The sequence below is a fragment of the Oncorhynchus keta genome, unplaced genomic scaffold (assembly GCF_023373465.1).
Source record: "Oncorhynchus keta strain PuntledgeMale-10-30-2019 unplaced genomic scaffold, Oket_V2 Un_contig_8161_pilon_pilon, whole genome shotgun sequence".
NCBI lineage: Eukaryota > Metazoa > Chordata > Actinopteri > Salmoniformes > Salmonidae > Oncorhynchus > Oncorhynchus keta.
The window spans coordinates 21,571-45,733 of record NW_026289893.1 but is presented as its reverse complement, the minus strand read 5'-3'; the positions used below and the strand labels follow the sequence as shown (position 1 = coordinate 45,733).

General features: G+C 39.5%; 2 protein-coding genes and 1 long non-coding RNA gene across 4 annotated transcripts in view; 1 reads left to right on the top strand and 2 right to left on the bottom strand.

The window, feature by feature from the left end:
* Nucleotides 1–3,759, bottom strand: part of LOC118381482 (cytochrome P450 3A27-like) — a 40,098-nt gene extending 36,339 nt beyond the window's left edge. Inside the window, exon 1 of the mRNA XM_052512294.1 lies at nt 3,537–3,759. Within this exon, the coding sequence (XP_052368254.1) occupies nt 3,537–3,607 (71 nt within the window). The 5' untranslated portion in view covers nt 3,608–3,759. The remainder of the gene's footprint in view (nt 1–3,536) is intronic.
* A 2,062-nt stretch (nt 3,760–5,821) lies between these two features.
* LOC127926754 (cytochrome P450 3A27) overlaps nt 5,822–24,163 on the bottom strand; it is a 37,473-nt gene continuing 19,131 nt past the window's right edge. For both annotated transcript variants that reach the window (XM_052512295.1, XM_052512296.1), the window contains exons 7-10: nt 13,914–14,074; nt 13,294–13,520; nt 13,004–13,166; nt 5,822–7,646 (exon numbers count right to left, since the gene is read on the bottom strand). In XM_052512295.1, coding sequence (XP_052368255.1) covers nt 7,521–7,646; nt 13,004–13,166; nt 13,294–13,520; nt 13,914–14,074 — 677 coding nt within the window. In that variant the 3' untranslated portion in view covers nt 5,822–7,520. The remainder of the gene's footprint in view (nt 7,647–13,003; nt 13,167–13,293; nt 13,521–13,913; nt 14,075–24,163) is intronic.
* LOC127926755 (uncharacterized) lies at nt 19,126–24,074 on the top strand. The gene is made up of 3 exons (XR_008125038.1): nt 19,126–19,576; nt 22,257–22,918; nt 23,564–24,074. It is a non-coding gene; the product is annotated as an uncharacterized LOC127926755 (long non-coding RNA).

Sequence of the window (24,163 nt, the reverse complement as noted above, 5' to 3'; positions counted from 1 at the left end):
ATAACCATGTTATTCTATATATAACCATGTTATTATGTATATAACCATGTTATTATGTATATAACCATGTTATTATGTATATAACCATGTTATTATGTATATAACCATGTTATTCTATATATAACCATGTTATTATCTATATAACCATGTTATTATCTATATAACCATGTTATTCTATATATAACCATGTTATTATCTATATAACCATGTTATTATCTATATAACCATGTTATTATCTATATAACCATGTTATTCTATATATAACCATGTTATTCTATATATAACCATGTTATTCTATATATAACCATGTTATTCTAACCATGTTATTATCTATATATAACCATGTTATTATCTATATAACCATGTTATTATCTATATAACCATGTTATTATCTATATAACCATGTTATTATCTATATATAACCATGTTATTATCTATATAACCATGTTATTATCTATATATAACCATGTTATTATCTATATATAACCATGTTATTATCTATATAACCATGTTATTATCTATATATAACCATGTTATTATCTATATAACCATGTTATTATCTATATAACCATGTTATTCTATATAACCATGTTATTCTATATATAACCATGTTATTATCTATATAACCATGTTATTCTGTATATAACCATGTTATTATCTATATAACCATGTTATTATCTATATAACCATGTTATTCTGTATATAACCATGTTATTATCTATATAACCATGTTATTCTGTATATAACCATGTTATTATCTATATAACCATGTTATTATCTATATAACCATGTTATTCTGTATATAACCATGTTATTATCTATATAACCATGTTATTCTGTATATAACCATGTTATTATCTATATAACCATGTTATTCTGTATATAACCATGTTATTATGTATATAACCATGTTATTAAGTATATAACCATGTTACTCTGTATATAACCATGTTATTATCTATATAACCATGTTATTATGTATATAACCATGTTATTATGTATATAACCATGTTACTCTGTATATAACCATGTTATTATCTATATAACCATGTTATTATCTATATAACCATGTTATTATGTATATATAACCATGTTATTATCTATATATAACCATGTTATTATCTATATATAACCATGTTATTATCTATATATAACCATGTTATTATGTATATAACCATGTTATTATCTATATAACCATGTTATTATCTATATAACCATGTTATTATCTATATATAACCATTTTACCATTGTGACACATGATCTGTTTGAACAGTTATGATACATTGTAGGTAAAGAACCTGTAAGTAAGCATTTCACTGTTAGTCTACACCGGTTAATATTGAGCCTTTTCCAGAACAGTTATGGTACATTGTAGGTAAAGAACCTGTAAGTAAGCATTTCACTGTTAGTCTACACCGGTTAATATTGAGCCTTTTCCAGAACAGTTATGATACATTGTAGGTAAAGAACCTGTAAGTAAGCATTTCACTGTTAGTCTACACCGGTTAATATTGAGCCTTTTCCAGAACAGTTATGGTACATTGTAGGTAAAGAACCTGTAAGTAAGCATTTCACTGTTAGTCTACACCGGTTAATATTGAGCCTTTTCCAGAACAGTTATGATACATTGTAGGTAAAGAACCTGTAAGTAAGCATTTCACTGTTAGTCTACACCGGTTAATATTGAGCCTTTTCCAGAACAGTTATGGTACATTGTAGGTAAAGAACCTGTAAGTAAGCATTTCACTGTTAGTCTACACCGGTTAATATTGAGCCTTTTCCAGAACAGTTATGATACATTGTAGGTAAAGAACCTGTAAGTAAGCATTTCACTGTTAGTCTACACCGGTTAATATTGAGCCTTTTCCAGAACAGTTATGATACATTGTAGGTAAAGAACCTGTAAGTAAGCATTTCACTGTTAGTCTACACCGGTTAATATTGAGCCTTTTCCAGAACAGTTATGGTACATTGTAGGTAAAGAACCTGTAAGTAAGCATTTCACTGTTAGTCTACACCGGTTAATATTGAGCCTTTTCCAGAACAGTTATGGTATACATTGTAGGTAAAGAACCTGTAAGTAAGCATTTCACTGTTAGTCTACACCGGTTAATATTGAGCCTTTTCCAGAACAGTTATGATACATTGTAGGTAAAGAACCTGTAAGTAAGCATTTCACTGTTAGTCTACACCGGTTAATATTGAGCCTTTTCCAGAACAGTTATGGTACATTGTAGGTAAAGAACCTGTAAGTAAGCATTTCACTGTTAGTCTACACCGGTTAATATTGAGCCTTTTCCAGAACAGTTATGGTACATTGTAGGTAAAGAACCTGTAAGTAAGCATTTCACTGTTAGTCTACACCGGTTAATATTGAGCCTTTTCCAGAACAGTTATGATACATTGTAGGTAAAGAACCTGTAAGTAAGCATTTCACTGTTAGTCTACACCGGTTAATATTGAGCCTTTTCCAGAACAGTTATGGTACATTGTAGGTAAAGAACCTGTAAGTAAGCATTTCACTGTTAGTCTACACCGGTTAATATTGAGCCTTTTCCAGAACAGTTATGGTACATTGTAGGTAAAGAACCTGTAAGTAAGCATTTCACTGTTAGTCTACACCGCATTGAGCCTTTTCCAGAACAGTTATGATACATTGTAGGTAAAGAACCTGTAAGTAAGCATTTCACTGTTAGTCTACACCGGTTAATATTGAGCCTTTTCCAGAACAGTTATGATACATTGTAGGTAAAGAACCTGTAAGTAAGCATTTCACTGTTAGTCTACACCGGTTAATATTGAGCCTTTTCCAGAACAGTTATGGTACATTGTAGGTAAAGAACCTGTAAGTAAGCATTTCACTGTTAGTCTACACCGGTTAATATTGAGCCTTTTCCAGAACATTTGTGGTCTTTATACATTTCAGGAAGGTCCGCAAGATGAGTGCCCTCTTTATGTGGGTTTGGGTCATCAGACACCATTAGAGATGCACCTGTCTGGGGAGTGGACATGGCCTCTTTATTTTGGTAGCAGTGGTATGGTCGAATATATACCGTTGCTATGGTTACACCTCTTGGGATTTTATCAGAACCTGAGTGTTCCTTTCAGAGGAGTTAGCAGGATGACATGTATTGGTTATTTCTATGGACTGTTGCTATGGTCCTGTTGCTATGGTCCTAGTCTGTATTGTTGAACTTTTGCCGTGGCTCTAAAGTTTACATGCCCTAAAGTGAAACCAAACTAAACTTAGTGCAAGGCAATAAGATAACGGTGGTTAAATGCCAGAGGTGATGAGTCATTTAGAGGAGTTACTATGGGTCCTTCCATAGGAAGGAGGACAGCTGTATAAGAAGTGTTTGCCAAGACTGGAAAAGTTGTTGTTTTCATGAACCAGCTCGGGCTTTTATTATGTCGTAATACAAGTCTATTTGAACTCACAGGCTCTGGTATTTGTGAAAAATAATTGACTGATTATTTCCACGAGATAAACTACGATGCATGTGACAAATAACATTTGATTTGATGTAAGTCCTTACACTACAATGAGGGTGATGAGGAGGGCCAGGAGGGTCCAGGTCTCAGCGGTGAAGTATGGCAGAAAACTCATCTTTTCCTCCGGTTCGGCTCCCTGCTGCTTCTGAAAACAAAGGCTCCGTTTTCTCTCAGTCTCGTTCGAGTTCACTTCTCCGATGTCGACTACCGACGGCTGCTCTTCTCCGTGCTCTGTTTGAGACCGTACAGGTTGCAAGTGATTATTATATCCTGTCGGAAAAGCACCTGTGTGATGCTAGCTAGAGTAAGGTTGAGCAACAATGGAATTTGCGTTTTGCCTTCAAAATAAAAGTCCAATATTGAAACGGATGCAAACAGATACAAATCATGTAATAATGCCATATTTGGATTAGATAATGCTAAACAGGGTTTGAATGTTGTTACATTAATTCAACTAAAGACAGTAAGGAGTTCATTTGACACACAAAAAATAGTTGAAGTCCCACTGTGGCTGTATTAGAATTGCATTGGGGCAGACTTCTATTGCACTGTACAGCGTTACCTCTGGATCTTGGGTCCATGAAATGTGAAGAGATTACGCAAATAATTGTGTCATAGCTCTTATTGCAGGACTTTAACTGTAGGAAATCACCTCACAAGTACATAGGTAAGAATGTACATTAAAATATGAATGGTCAATAGGCACTATAGGCTGAACTGGGAGGAAATCACCTCACTATACAGTAATGGTAGATAGTAGCTCTATGTGAACTGGGAGGAAATCACCTCACTATACAGTAATGGTAGATAGTAGCTCTATGTGAACCGGGAGGAAATCACCTCACTATGCAGTAATGGTAGATAGTAGCTCTATGTGAACTGGGAGGAAATCACCTCACTATACAGTAATGGTAGATAGTAGCTCTATGTGAACTGGGAGGAAATCACCTCACTATACAGTAATGGTAGATAGTAGCTCTATGTGAACTGGGAGGAAATCACCTCACTATACAGTAATGGTAGATAGTAGCTCTATGTGAACCGGGAGGAAATCACCTCACTATACAGTAATGGTAGATAGTAGCTCTATGTGAACTTTGCTCTATGTGAACTTTGCTCTATTCTCTACACTGTGTTTATGAATGCAGAAAGTACAAGAGCTGTAAAATGTGGACAGTGGATTAATAGTTTATAATGGGTTGTGTATTTACATCCAACGGCCACACAGGGGCGGTATTGGGATCTGAAAAGAAACGTGTGTGGATGACCAAGTTCGTAACACTACAATTAGGCCAACCAAGCTGAATGAAATTATAAATACAATATGTCTTGATAAAAAACACAAATCAATCGATATAGAATGTTCTCATGTATATTTCTGTGTGTTTGTGTCTTAAGTTTTGTCTTACGAATGTTAATAAATTCACAGACGACCTTGTTCATTAGTGTGATGATTTTATTGGTTTGTGATGATTAAAGTTAAAACCAAGCAGCTCCAGGGATCATCTCAACAGACAGTAAAGATTCTATTTTGGAATGACTGGACAGCAGAACACCCAGAGGAACAGAATGAGAGTACAGTTCTAGAGAACACCAGCTAGAGTTCTACATTCTAGGAGGATTCCAGCCACCAGCCAGTAGTGTGCAGGATCCAGACATGACATCATGCCATGGATTTAATACCCCCTGGTGTCTAACTTTAACAAGACATGTACCTCTAATGCATCCATAGTATTACTATCTCTCTTTTATCTGGTGGAAATGGGTTTCTGAGTCCTACTCAAACCAAGCATGAGACTGAGACCAGGATTCAATCCCAGCGCTTTGTCAGCTATGTGCCATTTTAAAGGTCATTTCTGATTGAACTGACTTATCATACAGTCATTATGAATGCAGTCCTTATTATCATATTATATTAAGTAGCCTATTGAATCCCAGCCTGAATATTCAGTAGCCTATAGCAGGGTCAGGATAAGGACTGAATATTCAGTAGCCTATAGCAGGGTCAGGATAAGGACTGAATATTCAGTAGCCTATAGCAGGGTCAGGATAAGGACTGAATATTCAGTAGCCTATAGCAGGGTCAGGATAAGGACTGAATATTCAGTAGCCTATAGCAGGGTCAGGACTGAATATTCAGTAGCCGATAGCAGGGTCAGGATAAGGACTGAATATTCAGTAGCCTATAGCAGGGTCAGGATAAGGACTGAATATTCAGTAGCCTATAGCAGGGTCAGGATAAGGACTGAATATTCAGTAGCCTATAGCAGGGTCAGGATAAGGACTGAATATTCAGTTAGCCAGTAGCCTAGCAGGGTTAGGATAAGGACTGAATATTCAGTAGCCTATAGCAGGGTCAGGATAAGGACTGAATATTCAGTAGCCTATAGCAGGGTCAGGATAAGGACTGAATATTCAGTAGCCTATAGCAGGGTCAGGATAAGGACTGAATATTCAGTAGCCTATAGCAGGGTCAGGATAAGGACTGAATATTCAGTAGCCTATAGCAGGGTCAGGATAAGGACTGAATATTCAGTAGCCTATAGCAGGGTCAGGATAAGGACTGAATATTCAGTAGCCTATAGCAGGGTCAGGATAAGGACTGAATATTCAGTAGCCTATAGCAGGGTCAGGATAAGGACTGAATATTCTGTAGCCTATAGCAGGGTCAGGATAAGGACTGAATATTCAGTAGCCTATAGCAGGGTCAGGACTGAATATTCAGTAGCCGATAGCAGGGTCAGGATAAGGACTGAATATTCAGTAGCCTATAGCAGGGTCAGGATAAGGACTGAATATTCAGTAGCCGATAGCAGGGTTAGGATAAGGACTGAATATTCAGTAGCCTATAGCAGGGTTAGGATAAGGACTGAATATTCAGTAGCCTATAGCAGGGTTAGGATAAGGACTGAATATTCAGTAGCCTATAGCAGGGTTAGGATAAGGACTGAATATTCAGTAGCCTATAGCAGGGTTAGGATAAGGACTGAATATTCAGTAGCCTATAGCAGGGTTAGGATAAGGACTAAATATTCAGTAGCCTATAGCTGGGCCAGGATAAGGACTGAATATTCAGTAGCCTATAGCAGGGTTAGGATAAGGACTGAATATTCAGTAGCCTATAGCAGGGTTAGGATAAGGACTGAATATTCAGTAGCCTATAGCAGGGTTAGGATAAGGCCTAAATATTCAGTAGCCTATAGCAGGGTTAGGATAAGGACTGAATATTCAGTAGCCTATAGCAGGGTTAGGATAAGGACTGAATATTCAGTAGCCTATTGAATCCCAGCCTGAATATTCAGTAGCCTATAGCAGGGTCAGGATAAGGACTGAATATTCAGTAGCCTATAGCAGGGTTAGGATAAGGACTGAATATTCAGTAGCCTATAGCAGGGTTAGGATAAGGACTGAATATTCAGTAGCCTATAGCAGGGTTAGGATAAGGACTGAATATTCAGTAGCCTATAGCAGGGTTAGGATAAGGACTAAATATTCAGTAGCCTATAGCTGGGCCAGGATAAGGACTGAATATTCAGTAGCCTATAGCAGGGTTAGGATAAGGACTGAATATTCAGTAGCCTATAGCAGGGTTAGGATAAGGACTGAATATTCAGTAGCCTATAGCAGGGTTAGGATAAGGCCTAAATATTCAGTAGCCTATAGCAGGGCCAGGATAAGGACTGAATATTCAGTAGCCTATAGCAGGGTTAGGATAAGGACTGAATATTCAGTAGCCTATAGCAGGGTTAGGATAAGGACTGAATATTCAGTAGCCTATAACAGGGTCAGGATAAGGACTGAATATTCAGTAGCCGATCGACAGATAGATAGATAGATAGATAGATAGATAGATAGATAGATAGAGAGGCTGTTGAGCAAAAATGTTTCATGAGCTGAAATAACAGATTCCAGAAATGTTCATTAGCGGGGGAGTATTTCTGTTTGTAGTAAAGCCCTTTTGTGTGGGGGGAAGTGAGAGAGAGAGAGGTACTCCAAGGTAGGGTAGGGTGGGGTGCTCCTGCATTTGGTCACGTTGTTGGACTCTTCAGAGTGGTACCAGTGGTGTTGCTAGGGGTGTTTCTACGGGCCTCCAGCCTCAGTTTGATTGGTCGTTTTGGCATCACCAGACCCTGGTTGTCCATCTCCAGAGGGATCTATAGAGAATAAAATAACAGAACATAAACCTGGTTGTCCATCTCCAACAGGATCTATAGAGAATAACAGACCATGTAAAACCAGGTGCTAACCATGTTAAACAGGTGCTAACCATGTTAAAACCAGGTGCTAACCATGTTAAACCAGGTGCTAACCATGTTAAACAGATGCTAACCATGTTAAAACAGGTGTTGACCATGTTAAACCAGGTGCTAACCATGTTAAAACAGGTGCTGACCATGTTAAACCAGGTGCTGACCATGTTAAACCAGGTGCTGACCATGTTAAACAGGTATACGAAATGCTTTTAGACCCTATCATAGCACTGAGACGGCACTTGTGAAGGTGGTAAATGACATTTTAATGGCATCGAACTGAGGCTCTGCATCTGTCCTCATGCTCCTAGACCTTAGTGCTGCTTTTGATACCATCGATCACCACATTCTCTTGGAGAGATTGGAAACCCAAATTGGTCTACACGGACAAGTTCTGGCCTGGTGTAGATGTTATCTGTCGGAAAGATATCAGTTTGTCTCTGTGAATGGTTTGTCCTCTGACAAATCAATTGTAAATTTCGGTGTTCCTCAAGGTTCCGTTTTAGGACCACTATTGTTTTCACTATATATTCTACCTCTTGGGGATGTTATTCGAAAACATAATGTTAACTTTCACTGCTATGCGGATGACACACAGCTGTACATTTCAATGAAACATGGTGAAGCCCCAAAATTGCCCTTGCTAGAAGCATGTGTTTCAGACATAAGGAAGTGGATGGCTGCAAACTTTCTACTTTTAAACTCGGACAAAACAGAGATGCTTGTTCTAGGTCCCAAGAAACAAAGAGATCTTCTGTTGAATCTGACAATTAATCTTAATGGTTGTACAGTCGTCTCAAATAAAACTGTGAAGGACCTCGGCGTTACTCTGGACCCTGATCTCTCTTTTGAAGAACATATCAAGACCATTTCAAGGACAGCTTTTTTCCATCTACGTAACATTGCAAAAATCAGAAACTTTCTGTCCAAAAATTATGCAGAAAAATTAATCCATGCTTTTGTCACTTCTAGGTTAGACTACTGCAATGCTCTACTTTCCGGCTACCCGGATAAAGCACTAAATAAACTTCAGTTGGTGCTAAATACGGCTGCTAGAATCCTGACTAGAACCAAAAAATGTGATCATATTACTCCAGTGCTAGCCTCTCTACACTGGCTTCCTGTCAAAGCAAGGGCTGATTTCAAGGTTTTACTTCTAACCTACAAAGCATTACATGGGCTTGCTCCAACCTATCTCTCTGATTTGGTCCTGCCGTACATACCTACACGTACGCTACGGTCACAAGACGCAGGCCTCCTAATTGTCCCTAGAATTTCTAAGCAAACAGCTGGAGGCAGGGCTTTCTCCTATAGAGCTCCATTTTTATGGAACGGTCTGCCTACCCATGTCAGAGATGCAAACTCGGTCTCAACCTTTAAGTCTTTACTGAAGACTCATCTCTTCAGTGGGTCATATGATTGAGTGTAGTCTGGCCCAGGAGTGGGAAGGTGAACGGAAAGGCTCTGGAGCAACAAACCGCCCTTGCTCTCTGCCGGTCCGGTTCCCCTCTCCACTGGGATTCTCTGCCTCTAACCCTATTACAGGGGCTGAGTCACTGGCTTACTGGGGCTCTCTGATGCCGTCCGTGGAAGGGGTGCGTCACCTGAGTGGGTTGATTCACTGATGCGGTCATCCTGTCCCCCCTTGGGTTGTGCCATGGCGGAGATCTTTGTGGACTATACTCAGCCTTGTCTCAGGATGGTAAGTTGGTGGTTGAAGATATCCCTCTAGTGGTGTGGGGCTGTGCTTTGGCAAAGTGGGTGGGGTTATATCCTTCCTGTTTGGCCCTGTCCGGGGGGTGTCCTCGGATGGGGCCACAGTGTCTCCTGACCCCTCCTGTCTCAGCCTCCAGTATTTATGCTGCAGTAGTTTATGTGTTGGGGGGCTAGGGTCAGTTTGTTATATCTGGAGTACATTCACCTGTCCTATTCGGTGTCCTGTGTGAATCTAAGTGTGTGTTCTCTAATTCTCTCCTTCTCTCTTTCTTTCTCTCTCTCGGATGACCTGAGCCCTAGGACCATGCCCCAGGACTACCTGACATGATGACTCCTTGCAGTCCCCAGTCCACCTGGCCGTGCTGCTGCTCCAGTTTCAACTGACCTGAGCCCTAGGACCATGCCCCAGGACTACCTGACATGATGACTCCTTGCTGTCCCCAGTCCACCTGGCCGTGCTGCTGCTCCAGTTTCAACTGTTCTGCCTTATTATTATTATTCGACCATGCTGGTCATTTATGAACATTTTAACATCTTGGCCATGTTCTGTTATAATCTCCACCCGGCACAGCCAGAAGAGGACTGGCCACCCCACATATCCTGGTTCCTCTCTAGGTTTCTGTTACGGAGTCTAGTTGATAGGTAATCGACTAGCCGGACTGTTCCCCGGACTCCAGCGGTAGCCATTCGTACAATGCACAAACAAGGCTATTGAACCTGACATTGGTGTCTGTCGTTATTCTAACATATCATACTGAAACAGTTTCTTCCTAGGTTTTGGCCTTTCTAGGGAGTTTTTCCTAGCCACCGTGCTTCTACACCTGCATTGCTTGCTGTTTGGGGTTTTAGGCTGGGTTTCTGTACAGCACTTTGAGATATCAGCTGATGTACGAAGGGCTATATAAATACATTTGATTTGATTTGATTTGCTAACCATGTTAAAACAGGTGGTGACCATGTTAAAACAGGTCCATGTTAAAACAGGTGGTGACCATGCTGAAACAGGTGGTGACCATGTTAAAACAGGTCCATGTTAAAACAGGTGGTGACCATGTTAAAACAGGTGGTGACCATGTTAAAACAGGTGGTGACCATGTTAAAACAGGTGGTGACCATGTTAAAACAGGTGGTGACCATGTTAAAACAGGTCCATGTTAAAACAGGTGGTGACCATGTTAAAACAGGTGGTGACCATGTTAAAACAGGTGGTGACCATGTTAAAACAGGTCCATGTTAAAACAGGTCCATGTTAAAACAGGTCCATGTTAAAACAGGTGGTGACCATGTTAAAACAGGTGGTGACCATGTTAAAACAGGTCCATGTTAAAACAGGTGGTGACCATGTTAAAACAGGTGGTGACCATGTTGAAACAGGTCCATGTTAAAACAGGTCCATGTTAAAACAGGTGCTGACCATGTTAAAACAGGTGGTGACCATGTTAAAACAGGTGGTGACCATGTTAAAACAGGTAGTGACCATGTTAAAACAGGTGGTGACCATGTTAAAACAGGTCCATGCTAAAACAGGTGGTGACCATGTTAAAACAGGTGGTGACCATGTTAAAACAGGTGGTGACCATGTTAAAACAGGTGGTGACCATGTTAAAACAGGTCCATGTTAAAACAGGTGGTGACCATGTTAAAACAGGTCCATGTTAAAACAGGTGGTGACCATGTTAAAACAGGTGGTGACCATGTTAAAACAGGTGGTGACCATGTTAAAACAGGTCCATGTTAAAACAGGTCCATGTTAAAACAGGTCCATGTTAAAACAGGTGGTGACCATGTTAAAACAGGTGGTGACCATGTTAAAACAGGTCCATGTTAAAACAGGTGGTGACCATGTTAAAACAGGTGGTGACCATGTTGAAACAGGTCCATGTTAAAACAGGTCCATGTTAAAACAGGTGCTGACCATGTTAAAACAGGTGGTGACCATGTTAAAACAGGTGGTGACCATGTTAAAACAGGTAGTGACCATGTTAAAACAGGTGGTGACCATGTTAAAACAGGTGGTGACCATGTTAAAACAGGTGGTGACCATGTTAAAACAGGTCCATGTTAAAACAGGTGGTGACCATGTTAAAACAGGTGGTGACCATGTTAAAACAGGTGGTGACCATGTTAAAACAGGTCCATGTTAAAACAGGTCCATGTTAAAACAGGTCCATGTTAAAACAGGTGGTGACCATGTTAAAACAGGTGGTGACCATGTTAAAACAGGTCCATGTTAAAACAGGTGGTGACCATGTTAAAACAGGTCCATGTTAAAACAGGTGGTGACCATGTTAAAACAGGTGGTGACCATGTTAAAACAGGTGGTGACCATGTTAAAACAGGTCCATGTTAAAACAGGTCCATGTTAAAACAGGTCCATGTTAAAACAGGTGGTGACCATGTTAAAACAGGTGGTGACCATGTTAAAACAGGTGGTGACCATGTTAAAACAGGTAGTGACCATGTTAAAACAGGTGGTGACCATGTTAAAACAGGTCCATGCTAAAACAGGTGGTGACCATGTTAAAACAGGTGGTGACCATGTTAAAACAGGTGGTGACCATGTTAAAACAGGTGGTGACCATGTTAAAACAGGTCCATGTTAAAACAGGTGGTGACCATGTTAAAACAGGTCCATGTTAAAACAGGTGGTGACCATGTTAAAACAGGTGGTGACCATGTTAAAACAGGTCCATGTTAAAACAGGTCCATGTTAAAACAGGTCCATGTTAAAACAGGTCCATGTTAAAACAGGTGGTGACCATGTTAAAACAGGTGGTGACCATGTTAAAACAGGTCCATGTTAAAACAGGTGGTGACCATGTTAAAACAGGTGGTGACCATGTTGAAACAGGTCCATGTTAAAACAGGTCCATGTTAAAACAGGTGCTGACCATGTTAAAACAGGTGGTGACCATGTTAAAACAGGTGGTGACCATGTTAAAACAGGTAGTGACCATGTTAAAACAGGTGGTGACCATGTTAAAACAGGTGGTGACCATGTTAAAACAGGTGGTGACCATGTTAAAACAGGTCCATGTTAAAACAGGTGGTGACCATGTTAAAACAGGTGGTGACCATGTTAAAACAGGTGGTGACCATGTTAAAACAGGTCCATGTTAAAACAGGTCCATGTTAAAACAGGTCCATGTTAAAACAGGTGGTGACCATGTTAAAACAGGTGGTGACCATGTTAAAACAGGTCCATGTTAAAACAGGTGGTGACCATGTTAAAACAGGTGGTGACCATGTTGAAACAGGTCCATGTTAAAACAGGTCCATGTTAAAACAGGTGCTGACCATGTTAAAACAGGTGGTGACCATGTTAAAACAGGTGGTGACCATGTTAAAACAGGTAGTGACCATGTTAAAACAGGTGGTGACCATGTTAAAACAGGTCCATGCTAAAACAGGTGGTGACCATGTTAAAACAGGTGGTGACCATGTTAAAACAGGTGGTGACCATGTTAAAACAGGTGGTGACCATGCTGAAACAGATACTGATGTTTGATGATGTCATATTCTGTCTGCTCAGGTGAGAGTCTCACCTCGGTCTCGTCGCAGACGGAGAAAGTGAAACTCTGGAGGATCTCGACCATGGCCAGTTTGATCATGATCAGGGCGAAGCGCATCCCGATACAGTTCCTGGGCCCCGCCCCAAACGGCATGTACGTGTTCGGATCAATAGGCTCCTTGTTCTCCTTACTGAACCTGGACAGGGGGAGGGCAGACACATTACACATTGTATTGTAGTTGTTTTGTGTTTGTGATATTGTTGTACTGTGGTTGTATTAAGGTTGTGTTATGGTTGGATTGTGGTTATGGTGCGGTCCAGTACCTCTCTGGTTTGAACTCCTCAGGGTCAGACCAGATCTCTGGGTCACGGTGGAGGGTCCACGTGGGAACTAGGACAACGCAGTCTTTGGGGATGACGATGCCGTTAATCTCCACTGTCTTCTTGGCGACCCTCTCCAGTCGCGGGGAGATGGGGTACAGTCTCAGAGACTCGTTCAACACACAGTCCAAATAGTCCATCTGCATCAGAGCTTCGTACTGGATTGGAGCCTGCACCGTGGTTACATACACATCAGTACCTCACCCCATCTGACACCGGGGTTACACACACATCAGTACCTCACCCCATCTGACACCGGGGTTACACACACATCAGTACCTCACCCCATCTGACACCGGGGTTACACACACATCAGTACCTCACCCCATCTGGCACCCACACAGTATCTATCTCCTCCTGCAGTTTGGTCATGGTGTGGGGGTTACCTTGTTGGGGAAGACAGTATCTACCTCCTCCTGTAGTTTGGTCATGGTGTGGGGATTACCTTGTTGGGGAACACAGTATCTATCTCCTCCTGCAGTTTGGTCATGGTGTGGGGGTTACCTTGTTGGGGAACACAGTATCTATCTCCTCCTGCAGTTTGGTCATGGTGTGGGGGTTACCTTGTTGGGGAACACAGTATCTATCTCCTCCTGCAGTTTGGTCATGACATGGGGGTTGGTTGCCAGGTTATAGGCCAGGAAACTCATAGTACTGCTGCTGGTCTCGTAGCCGGCGAAGATGAAGATCATGGCCTGAGACAAGATCTCATGATCAGTCAGTCCTGTGGGGGGAGAGAGAGAGAGAGAGAGAGAGAGAGAGAGAGAGAGAGAGAGAGAGAGGAGAGAGAGAGAGAGAGAGAGAGTAGAGAGAGGAGAGAGAGAGAGAGAGAGAGAGAGAGAGAGAGAGAGAGAGAGAGAGAGAGAGAGAACAAGATAATAGTTTCTAACAGTAGATTACAGGTGTGTGTTTGTAACAGTAGTTTACAGGTGTGTGTTTGTAACAGTAGTTTACAGGTGTGTGTTTTGTAACAGTAGTTAACAGGTGTGTCTTTGTAAAAGTTGTTTCCAGGTGTGTCTTTGTAAAAGTTGTTTCCAGGTGTGTGTTTGCAACAGGTGTGTGTTTCTAACAGTAGTTTCCAGGTGTGTGTTTGTAACAGTAGTTTACAGGTGTGTGTTTTGTAACAGTAGTTAACAGGTGTGTGTTTGTAACAGTAGATTACAGGTGTGTGTTTGTAACAGTAGTTTACAGGTGTGTGTTTGTAATAGGTGTGTGTTTGTAACACTAGTTTACAGGTGTTTGTTTGTAACAGTAGGTTACAGGTATGTGTTTGTAACAGTAGTTTACAGGTGTGTGTTTGTAACAGGTGTGTGTTTGTAACAGTAGTTTACAGGTGTGTTTGTAACAGCAGTTTACAGGTGTGTGTTTGTAACAGTAGTTTACAGGTGTGTGTTTGTAACAGTAGTTCACAAGTGTGTCTTTGTAACAGGTGTGTTTGTAACAGTAGTTTACAGGTGTGTGTTTGTAACAATAGTTTCCAGGTGTGTGTTTGTAACAGTAGTTCACAAGTGTGTCTTTGTAACAGGTGTGTTTGTAACAGTAGTTTACAGGTGTGTGTTTGTAACAGTAGATTACAGGTGTGTGTTTGTAACAGTAGTTTACAGGTGTGTGTTTGTAACAGTAGTTCACAAGTGTGTCTTTGTAACAGGTGTGTTTGTAACAGTAGTTTACAGGTGTGTGTTTGTAACAGTAGATTACAGGTGTGTGTTTGTAACAGTAGTTTACAGGTGTGTGTTTGTAACAGTAGTTTACAGGTGTGTGTTTGTAACAGTAGTTTCCAGGTGTGTGTTTGTAACAGTAGATTACAGGTGTGTGTTTGTAACAGTAGATTACAGGTGTGTTTTTGTATCAGGTGTGTGTTTGTAACAGTAGATTACAGGTGTGTGTTTGTAACAGTAGATTACAGGTGTGTGTTTGTAACAGTAGATTACAGGTGTGTGTTTGTAACAGTAGATTACAGGTGTGTGTTTGTAACAGTAGATTACAGGTGTGTGTTTGTAACAGTAGTTTACAGGTGTGTGTTTGTAACAGTAGTTTACAGGTGTGGTTTTGTATCAGGTGTGTGTTTGTAACAGTAGATTACAGGTGTGTGTTTGTAACAGTAGATTACAGGTGTGTGTTTGTAACAGTAGTTTACAGGTGTGTGTTTGTAACAGTAGTTTACAGGTGTGTGTTTGTAACAGTAGTTTACAGGTGTGTGTTTGTAACAGTAGATTACAGGTGTGTGTTTGTAACAGTAGATTACAGGTGTGTGTTTGTAACAGTAGTTTACAGGTGTGTGTTTGTAACAGCAGTTTACAGGTGTGTGTTTGTAACAGTAGTTGCCAGGTGTGTGTTTGTAACAGTAGTTTACAGGTATGTGTTTGTAACAGTAGTTTACAGGTGTGTGTTTGTAACAGTAGTTTACAGGTGTGTGTTTGTAACAGTAGATTACTGGTGTGTGTTTGTAACAGTAGGTTACAGGTGTGTGTTTGTAACAGTAGATTACAGGTGTGTGTTTGTAACAGTAGTTTACAGGTGTGTGTTTGTAACACTAGTTTACAGGTGTGTGTTTGTAACACTAGTTTACAGGTGTGTGTTTTTTAACAGGAGTTTCCAGGTGTGTGTTTGTAACACTAGTTTACAGGTGTGTGTTTGTAACACTAGTTTACAGGTGTGTGTTTGTAACACTAGTTTACAGGTGTGTGTTTGTAACACTAGTTTACAGGTGTGTGTTTGTAACACTAGTTTACAGGTGTGTGTTTTTTAACAGTAGTTTACAGGTGTGTGTTTGTAACAGTAGTTTCCAGGTGTGTGTTTGTAACAGTAGTTTACAGGTGTGTGTTTGTAACAGTAGTTTCCAGGTGTGTGTTTGTAACAGTAGTTTACAGGTGTGTGTTTGTAACAGTAGTTTACAGGTGTGTGTTTGTAACAGTAGATTACAGGTGTATGTTTGTAACAGTAGTTTACAGGTGTGTGTTTGTAACAGGTGTGTGTTTGTAACAGTAGTTTACAGGTGTGTGTTTGTTACAGTAGTTTACAGGTGTGTGTTTTTTAACAGGAGTTTACAGGTGTGTGTTTGTAACAGTAGTTTCCAGGTGTGTGTTTGTAACAGGTGTGTGTTTGTAACACTAGTTTACAGGTGTGTGTTTGTAACACTAGTTTCCAGGTGTGTGTTTGTAACAGTAGTTTCCAGGTGTGTGTTTGTAACAGTAGTTTCCAGGTGTGTGTTTGTAACAGTAGTTTACAGGTGTGTGTTTGTAACAGTAATTTACAGGTGTGTGTTTGTAACAGTAATTTACAGGTGTGTGTTTGTAACAGTAGTTTCCAGGTGTGTGTTTGTAACAGGTGTGTGTTTGTAACAGTAGTTTAAAGGTGTGTGTTTGTAACAGTAGTTTACAGGTGTGTGTTTGTAACAGTAGTTTACAGGTGTGTGTTTGTAACAGTAGTTTACAGGTGCGTGTTTGTAACAGTAGTTTACAGGTGTGTGTTTGTAACAGTAGTTTCCAGGTGTGTGTTTGTAACAGTAGTTTACAGGTATGTGTTTGTAACAGTAGTTTACAGGTGTGTGTTTGTAACAGTAGTTAACAGGTGTGTGTTTGTAACAGTAGTTAACAGGTGTGTGTTTGTAACAGGTGTGTGTTTGTAACAGTAGTTTACAGGTGTGTGTTTGTAACAGCAGTTTACAGGTGTGTGTTTGTAACAGTAGTTTACAGGTGTGTGTTTGTAACAGGTGTGTGTTTGTAACAGTAGTTTCCAGGTGTGTGTTTCTAACAGTAGTTTCCAGGTGTGTGTTTGTAACAATAGATTACAGGTGTGTGTTAGTAACAGTTGTTTACAGGTGTGTGTTTGTAACAGTAGTTTACAGGTGTGTGTTTGTAACAGGTGTGTGTTTGTAACAGCAGTTTACAGGTGTGTGTTTGTAACAGTAGATTACAGGTGTGTTTTTGTAACAGTAGATTACAGGTGTGTGTTTGTAACAGTAGATTACAGGTGTATGTTTGTAACAGGTGTGTGTTTGTAACAGTAGTTTAAAGGTGTGTGTTTGTAACAGCAGTTTACAGGTGTGTGTTTGTAACAGTAGTTTACAGGTGTGTGTTTGTAACAGTAGTTTACAGGTGTGTGTTTGTAACAGTAGTTTACAGGTGTGTGTTTGTAACAGTAGTTTCCAGGTGTGTGTTTGTAACAGCAGTTTACAGGTGTGTGTTTGTAACAGTAGTTTACAGGTGTGTGTTTGTAACAGTAGTTTACAGGTGTGTGTTTGTAACAGTAGTTTCCAGGTGTGTGTTTGTAACAGTAGTTTCCAGGTGTGTGTTTGTAACAGTAGTTTACAGGTGTGTGTTTGTAACAGTAGTTTACAGGCTTGTGTTTGTAACAGTAGTTTACAGGTGTGTGTTTGTAACAGTAGTTTCCAGGTGTGTGTTTGTAACAGTAGTTTCCAGGTGTGTGTTTGTAACAGCAGTTTACAGGTGTGTGTTTGTAACAGTAGTTTACAGGTGTGTGTTTGTAACAGTAGTTTACAGGTGTGTGTTTGTAACAGTAGTTAACAGGTGTGTGTTTGTAACAGTAGTTAACAGGTGTGTGTTTGTAACAGGTGTGTTTGTAACAGTAGTTTACAGGTGTGTGTTTGTAACAGCAGTTTACAGGTGTGTGTTTGTAACAGTAGTTTACAGGTGTGTGTTTGTAACAGGTGTGTGTTTGTAACAGTAGTTTCCAGGTGTGTGTTTGTAACAGTAGTTTCCAGGTGTGTGTTTGTAACAATAGATTACAGGTGTGTGTTAGTAACAGTTGTTTACAGGTGTGTGTTTGTAACAGTAGTTTACAGGTGTGTGTTTGTAACAGGTGTGTGTTTGTAACAGCAGTTTACAGGTGTGTGTTTGTAACAGTAGTTTACAGGTGTGTGTTAGTAACAGTTGTTTACAGGTGTGTGTTTGTAACAGTAGTTTACAGGTGTGTGTTTGTAACAGGTGTGTGTTTGTAACAATAGTTTACAGGTGTGTGTTTGTAACAGGTGTGTGTTTGTAACAGTAGTTTACAGGTGTGTGTTTGTAACAGTAGTTTACAGGTATGTGTTTGTAACAGTAGTTTACAGGTGTGTGTTTGTAACAGTAGTTTACAGGTGTGTGTTTGTAACTGTAGTTTCCAGGTGTGTGTTTGTAACAGTAGATTACAGGTGTGTGTTTGTAACAGTAGTTTACAGGTGTGTGTTTGTAACAGTAGATTACAGGTGTGTGTTTGTAACAGGTGTGTTTTTGTAACAGTAGTTTACAGGTGTGTGTTTGTAACAATAGTTTACAGGTGTGTGTTTCTAACAGTAGATTACAGGTGTGTGTTTGTAACAGTAGTTTACAGGTGTGTGTTTGTAACAGTAGATTACAGGTGTGTGTTTGTAACAGGTGTGTTTTTGTAACAGTAGTTTACAGGTGTGTGTTTGTAACAGTAGTTTACAGGTGTGTGTTTGTAACAGTAGATTACAGGTGTGTGTTTGTAACAGGTGTGTTTTTGTAACAGTAGTTTACAGGTGTGTGTTTGTAACAGTAGTTTACAGGTGTGTGTTTGTAACTGTAGTTTCCAGGTGTGTGTTTGTAACAGTAGATTACAGGTGTGTGTTTGTAACAGTAGTTTACAGGTGTGTGTTTGTAACAGTAGATTACAGGTGTGTGTTTGTAACAGGTGTGTTTTTGTAACAGTAGTTTACAGGTGTGTGTTTGTAACAGTAGATTACAGGTGTGTGTTTGTAACAGGTGTGTTTTTGTAACAGTAGTTTACAGGTGTGTGTTTGTAACACTAGTTTACAGGTGTGTGTTTGTAACACTAGTTTACAGGTGTGTGTTTGTAACAGTAGTTTCCAGGTGTGTGTTTGTAACAGTAGTTTCCAGGTGTGTGTTTGTAACAGTAGTTTACAGGTGTGTGTTTGTAACAGTAATTTACAGGTGTGTGTTTGTAACAGTAATTTACAGGTGTGTGTTTGTAACAGTAGTTTCCAGGTGTGTGTTTGTAACAGGTGTGTGTTTGTAACAGTAGTTTAAAGGTGTGTGTTTGTAACAGTAGTTTACAGGTGTGTGTTTGTAACAGTAGTTTACAGGTGTGTGTTTGTAACAGTAGTTTACAGGTGCGTGTTTGTAACAGTAGTTTACAGGTGTGTGTTTGTAACAGTAGTTTCCAGGTGTGTGTTTGTAACAGTAGTTTACAGGTATGTGTTTGTAACAGTAGTTTACAGGTGTGTGTTTGTAACAGTAGTTAACAGGTGTGTGTTTGTAACAGTAGTTTACAGGTGTGTGTGGTTTGTAACAGTAGTGTGTGTTTGTAACAGGTGTGTGTTTGTAACAGTAGGGTGTGTGTTTGTAACAGCAGTTTACAGGTGTGTGTTTGTAACAGTAGTTTACAGGTGTGTGTTTGTAACAGGTGTGTGTTTGTAACAGTAGTTTCCAGGTGTGTGTTTCTAACAGTAGTTTCCAGGTGTGTGTTTGTAACAATAGATTACAGGTGTGTGTTAGTAACAGTTGTTTACAGGTGTGTGTTTGTAACAGTAGTTTACAGGTGTGTGTTTGTAACAGGTGTGTGTTTGTAACAGCAGTTTACAGGTGTGTGTTTGTAACAGTAGATTACAGGTGTGTTTTTGTAACAGTAGATTACAGGTGTGTGTTTGTAACAGTAGATTACAGGTGTATGTTTGTAACAGGTGTGTGTTTGTAACAGTAGTTTAAAGGTGTGTGTTTGTAACAGCAGTTTACAGGTGTGTGTTTGTAACAGTAGTTTACAGGTGTGTGTTTGTAACAGTAGTTTACAGGTGTGTGTTTGTAACAGTAGTTTACAGGTGTGTGTTTGTAACAGTAGTTTACAGGTGTGTGTTTGTAACAGCAGTTTACAGGTGTGTGTTTGTAACAGTAGTTTACAGGTGTGTGTTTGTAACAGTAGTTTCCAGGTGTGTGTTTGTAACAGTAGTTTGTGTGTTTGTAACAGGTGTGTGTTTGTAACAGTAGTTTACAGGTGTGTGTTTGTAACAGTAGTTTACAGGTGTGTGTTTGTAACAGTAGTTTACAGGTGTGTGTTTGTAACAGTAGTTTACAGGTGTGTGTTTGTAACAGTAGTTTCCAGGTGTGTGTTTGTAACAGTAGTTTACAGGTGTGTGTTTGTAACAGGTGTGTGTTTGTAACAGTAGTTTACAGGTGTGTGTTTGTAACAGTAGTTTACAGGTGTGTGTTTGTAACAGTAGTTTACAGGTGTGTGTTTGTAACAGTAGTTAACAGGTGTGTGTTTGTAACAGTAGTTTACAGGTGTGTGTTTGTAACAGGTGTGTTTGTAACAGTAGTTTACAGGTGTGTGTTTGTAACAGCAGTTTACAGGTGTGTGTTTGTAACAGTAGTTTACAGGTGTGTGTTTGTAACAGGTGTGTGTTTGTAACAGTAGTTTCCAGGTGTGTGTTTGTAACAGTAGTTTCCAGGTGTGTGTTTGTAACAATAGATTACAGGTGTGTGTTAGTAACAGTTGTTTACAGGTGTGTGTTTGTAACAGTAGTTTACAGGTGTGTGTTTGTAACAGGTGTGTGTTTGTAACAGCAGTTTACAGGTGTGTGTTTGTAACAGTAGTTTACAGGTGTGTGTTAGTAACAGTTGTTTACAGGTGTGTGTTTGTAACAGTAGTTTACAGGTGTGTGTTTGTAACAGGTGTGTGTTTGTAACAATAGTTTACAGGTGTGTGTTTGTAACAGGTGTGTGTTTGTAACAGTAGTTTACAGGTGTGTGTTTGTAACAGTAGTTTACAGGTATGTGTTTGTAACAGTAGTTTACAGGTGTGTGTTTGTAACAGTAGTTTACAGGTGTGTGTTTGTAACTGTAGTTTCCAGGTGTGTGTTTGTAACAGTAGATTACAGGTGTGTGTTTGTAACAGTAGTTTACAGGTGTGTGTTTGTAACAGTAGATTACAGGTGTGTGTTTGTAACAGGTGTGTTTTTGTAACAGTAGTTTACAGGTGTGTGTTTGTAACAATAGTTTACAGGTGTGTGTTTCTAACAGTAGATTACAGGTGTGTGTTTGTAACAGTAGTTTACAGGTGTGTGTTTGTAACAGTAGATTACAGGTGTGTGTTTGTAACAGGTGTGTTTTTGTAACAGTAGTTTACAGGTGTGTGTTTGTAACAGTAGTTTACAGGTGTGTGTTTGTAACAGTAGATTACAGGTGTGTGTTTGTAACAGGTGTGTTTTTGTAACAGTAGTTTACAGGTGTGTGTTTGTAACAGTAGTTTACAGGTGTGTGTTTGTAACTGTAGTTTCCAGGTGTGTGTTTGTAACAGTAGATTACAGGTGTGTGTTTGTAACAGTAGTTTACAGGTGTGTGTTTGTAACAGTAGATTACAGGTGTGTGTTTGTAACAGGTGTGTTTTTGTAACAGTAGTTTACAGGTGTGTGTTTGTAACAGTAGATTACAGGTGTGTGTTTGTAACAGGTGTGTTTTTGTAACAGTAGTTTACAGGTGTGTGTTTGTAACAGTAGTTTACAGGTGTGTGTTTGTAACAGTAGTTTATAGGTGTGTGTTTGTAACAGTAGATTACAGGTGTGTGTTTGTAACAGGTGTGTGTTTGTAACAGTAGTTTACAGGTGTGTGTTTGTAACAGTAGTTTACAGGTGTGTGTTTGTAACAGTAGATTACAGGTGTGTGTTTGTAACAGGTGTGTGTTTGTAACAGTAGTTTACAGGTGTGTGCTTGTAACAGTAGATTACAGGTGTGTGTTTGTAACAGTAGTTTACAGGTGTGTGTTTGTAACAGTAGATTACAGGTGTGTGTTTGTAACAGGTGTGTTTTTGTAACAGTAGTTTACAGGTGTGTGTTTGTAACAGTAGTTTACAGGTGTGTGTTTGTAACAGTAGATTACAGGTGTGTGTTTGTAACAGCAGTTTACAGGTGTGTGTTTGTAACAGTAGTTAACAGGTGTGTGTTTGTAACAGTAGTTAACAGGTGTGTGTTTGTAACAGGTGTGTGTTTGTAACAGTAGTTTACAGGTGTGTGTTTGTAACAGCAGTTTACAGGTGTGTGTTTGTAACAGTAGTTTACAGGTGTGTGTTTGTAACAGGTGTGTGTTTGTAACAGTAGTTTCCAGGTGTGTGTTTCTAACAGTAGTTTCCAGGTGTGTGTTTGTAACAATAGATTACAGGTGTGTGTTAGTAACAGTTGTTTACAGGTGTGTGTTTGTAACAGTAGTTTACAGGTGTGTGTTTGTAACAGGTGTGTGTTTGTAACAGCAGTTTACAGGTGTGTGTTTGTAACAGTAGATTACAGGTGTGTTTTTGTAACAGTAGATTACAGGTGTGTGTTTGTAACAGTAGATTACAGGTGTATGTTTGTAACAGGTGTGTGTTTGTAACAGTAGTTTAAAGGTGTGTGTTTGTAACAGCAGTTTACAGGTGTGTGTTTGTAACAGTAGTTTACAGGTGTGTGTTTGTAACAGTAGTTTACAGGTGTGTGTTTGTAACAGTAGTTTACAGGTGTGTGTTTGTAACAGTAGTTTCCAGGTGTGTGTTTGTAACAGCAGTTTACAGGTGTGTGTTTGTAACAGTAGTTTACAGGTGTGTGTTTGTAACAGTAGTTTACAGGTGTGTGTTTGTAACAGTAGTTTCCAGGTGTGTGTTTGTAACAGTAGTTTACAGGTGTGTGTTTGTAACAGTAGTTTACAGGTGTGTGTTTGTAACAGTAGTTTACAGGCTTGTGTTTGTAACAGTAGTTTACAGGTGTGTGTTTGTAACAGTAGTTTCCAGGTGTGTGTTTGTAACAGTAGTTTCCAGGTGTGTGTTTGTAACAGCAGTTTACAGGTGTGTGTTTGTAACAGTAGTTTACAGGTGTGTGTTTGTAACAGTAGTTTACAGGTGTGTGTTTGTAACAGTAGTTAACAGGTGTGTGTTTGTAACAGTAGTTAACAGGTGTGTGTTTGTAACAGGTGTGTGTTTGTAACAGTAGTTTACAGGTGTGTGTTTGTAACAGCAGTTTACAGGTGTGTGTTTGTAACAGTAGTTTACAGGTGTGTGTTTGTAACAGGTGTGTGTTTGTAACAGTAGTTTCCAGGTGTGTGTTTGTAACAGTAGTTTCCAGGTGTGTGTTTGTAACAATAGATTACAGGTGTGTGTTTGTAACAGGTGTGTTTTTGTAACAGTAGTTTACAGGTGTGTGTTTGTAACAGTAGTTTACAGGTGTGTGTTTGTAACAGTAGATTACAGGTGTGTGTTTGTAACAGCAGTTTACAGGTGTGTGTTTGTAACAGTAGTTAACAGGTGTGTGTTTGTAACAGTAGTTAACAGGTGTGTGTTTGTAACAGGTGTGTGTTTGTAACAGTAGTTTACAGGTGTGTGTTTGTAACAGCAGTTTACAGGTGTGTGTTTGTAACAGTAGTTTACAGGTGTGTGTTTGTAACAGGTGTGTGTTTGTAACAGTAGTTTCCAGGTGTGTGTTTCTAACAGTAGTTTCCAGGTGTGTGTTTGTAACAATAGATTACAGGTGTGTGTTAGTAACAGTTGTTTACAGGTGTGTGTTTGTAACAGTAGTTTACAGGTGTGTGTTTGTAACAGGTGTGTGTTTGTAACAGCAGTTTACAGGTGTGTGTTTGTAACAGTAGATTACAGGTGTGTTTTTGTAACAGTAGATTACAGGTGTGTGTTTGTAACAGTAGATTACAGGTGTATGTTTGTAACAGGTGTGTGTTTGTAACAGTAGTTTAAAGGTGTGTGTTTGTAACAGCAGTTTACAGGTGTGTGTTTGTAACAGTAGTTTACAGGTGTGTGTTTGTAACAGTAGTTTACAGGTGTGTGTTTGTAACAGTAGTTTACAGGTGTGTGTTTGTAACAGTA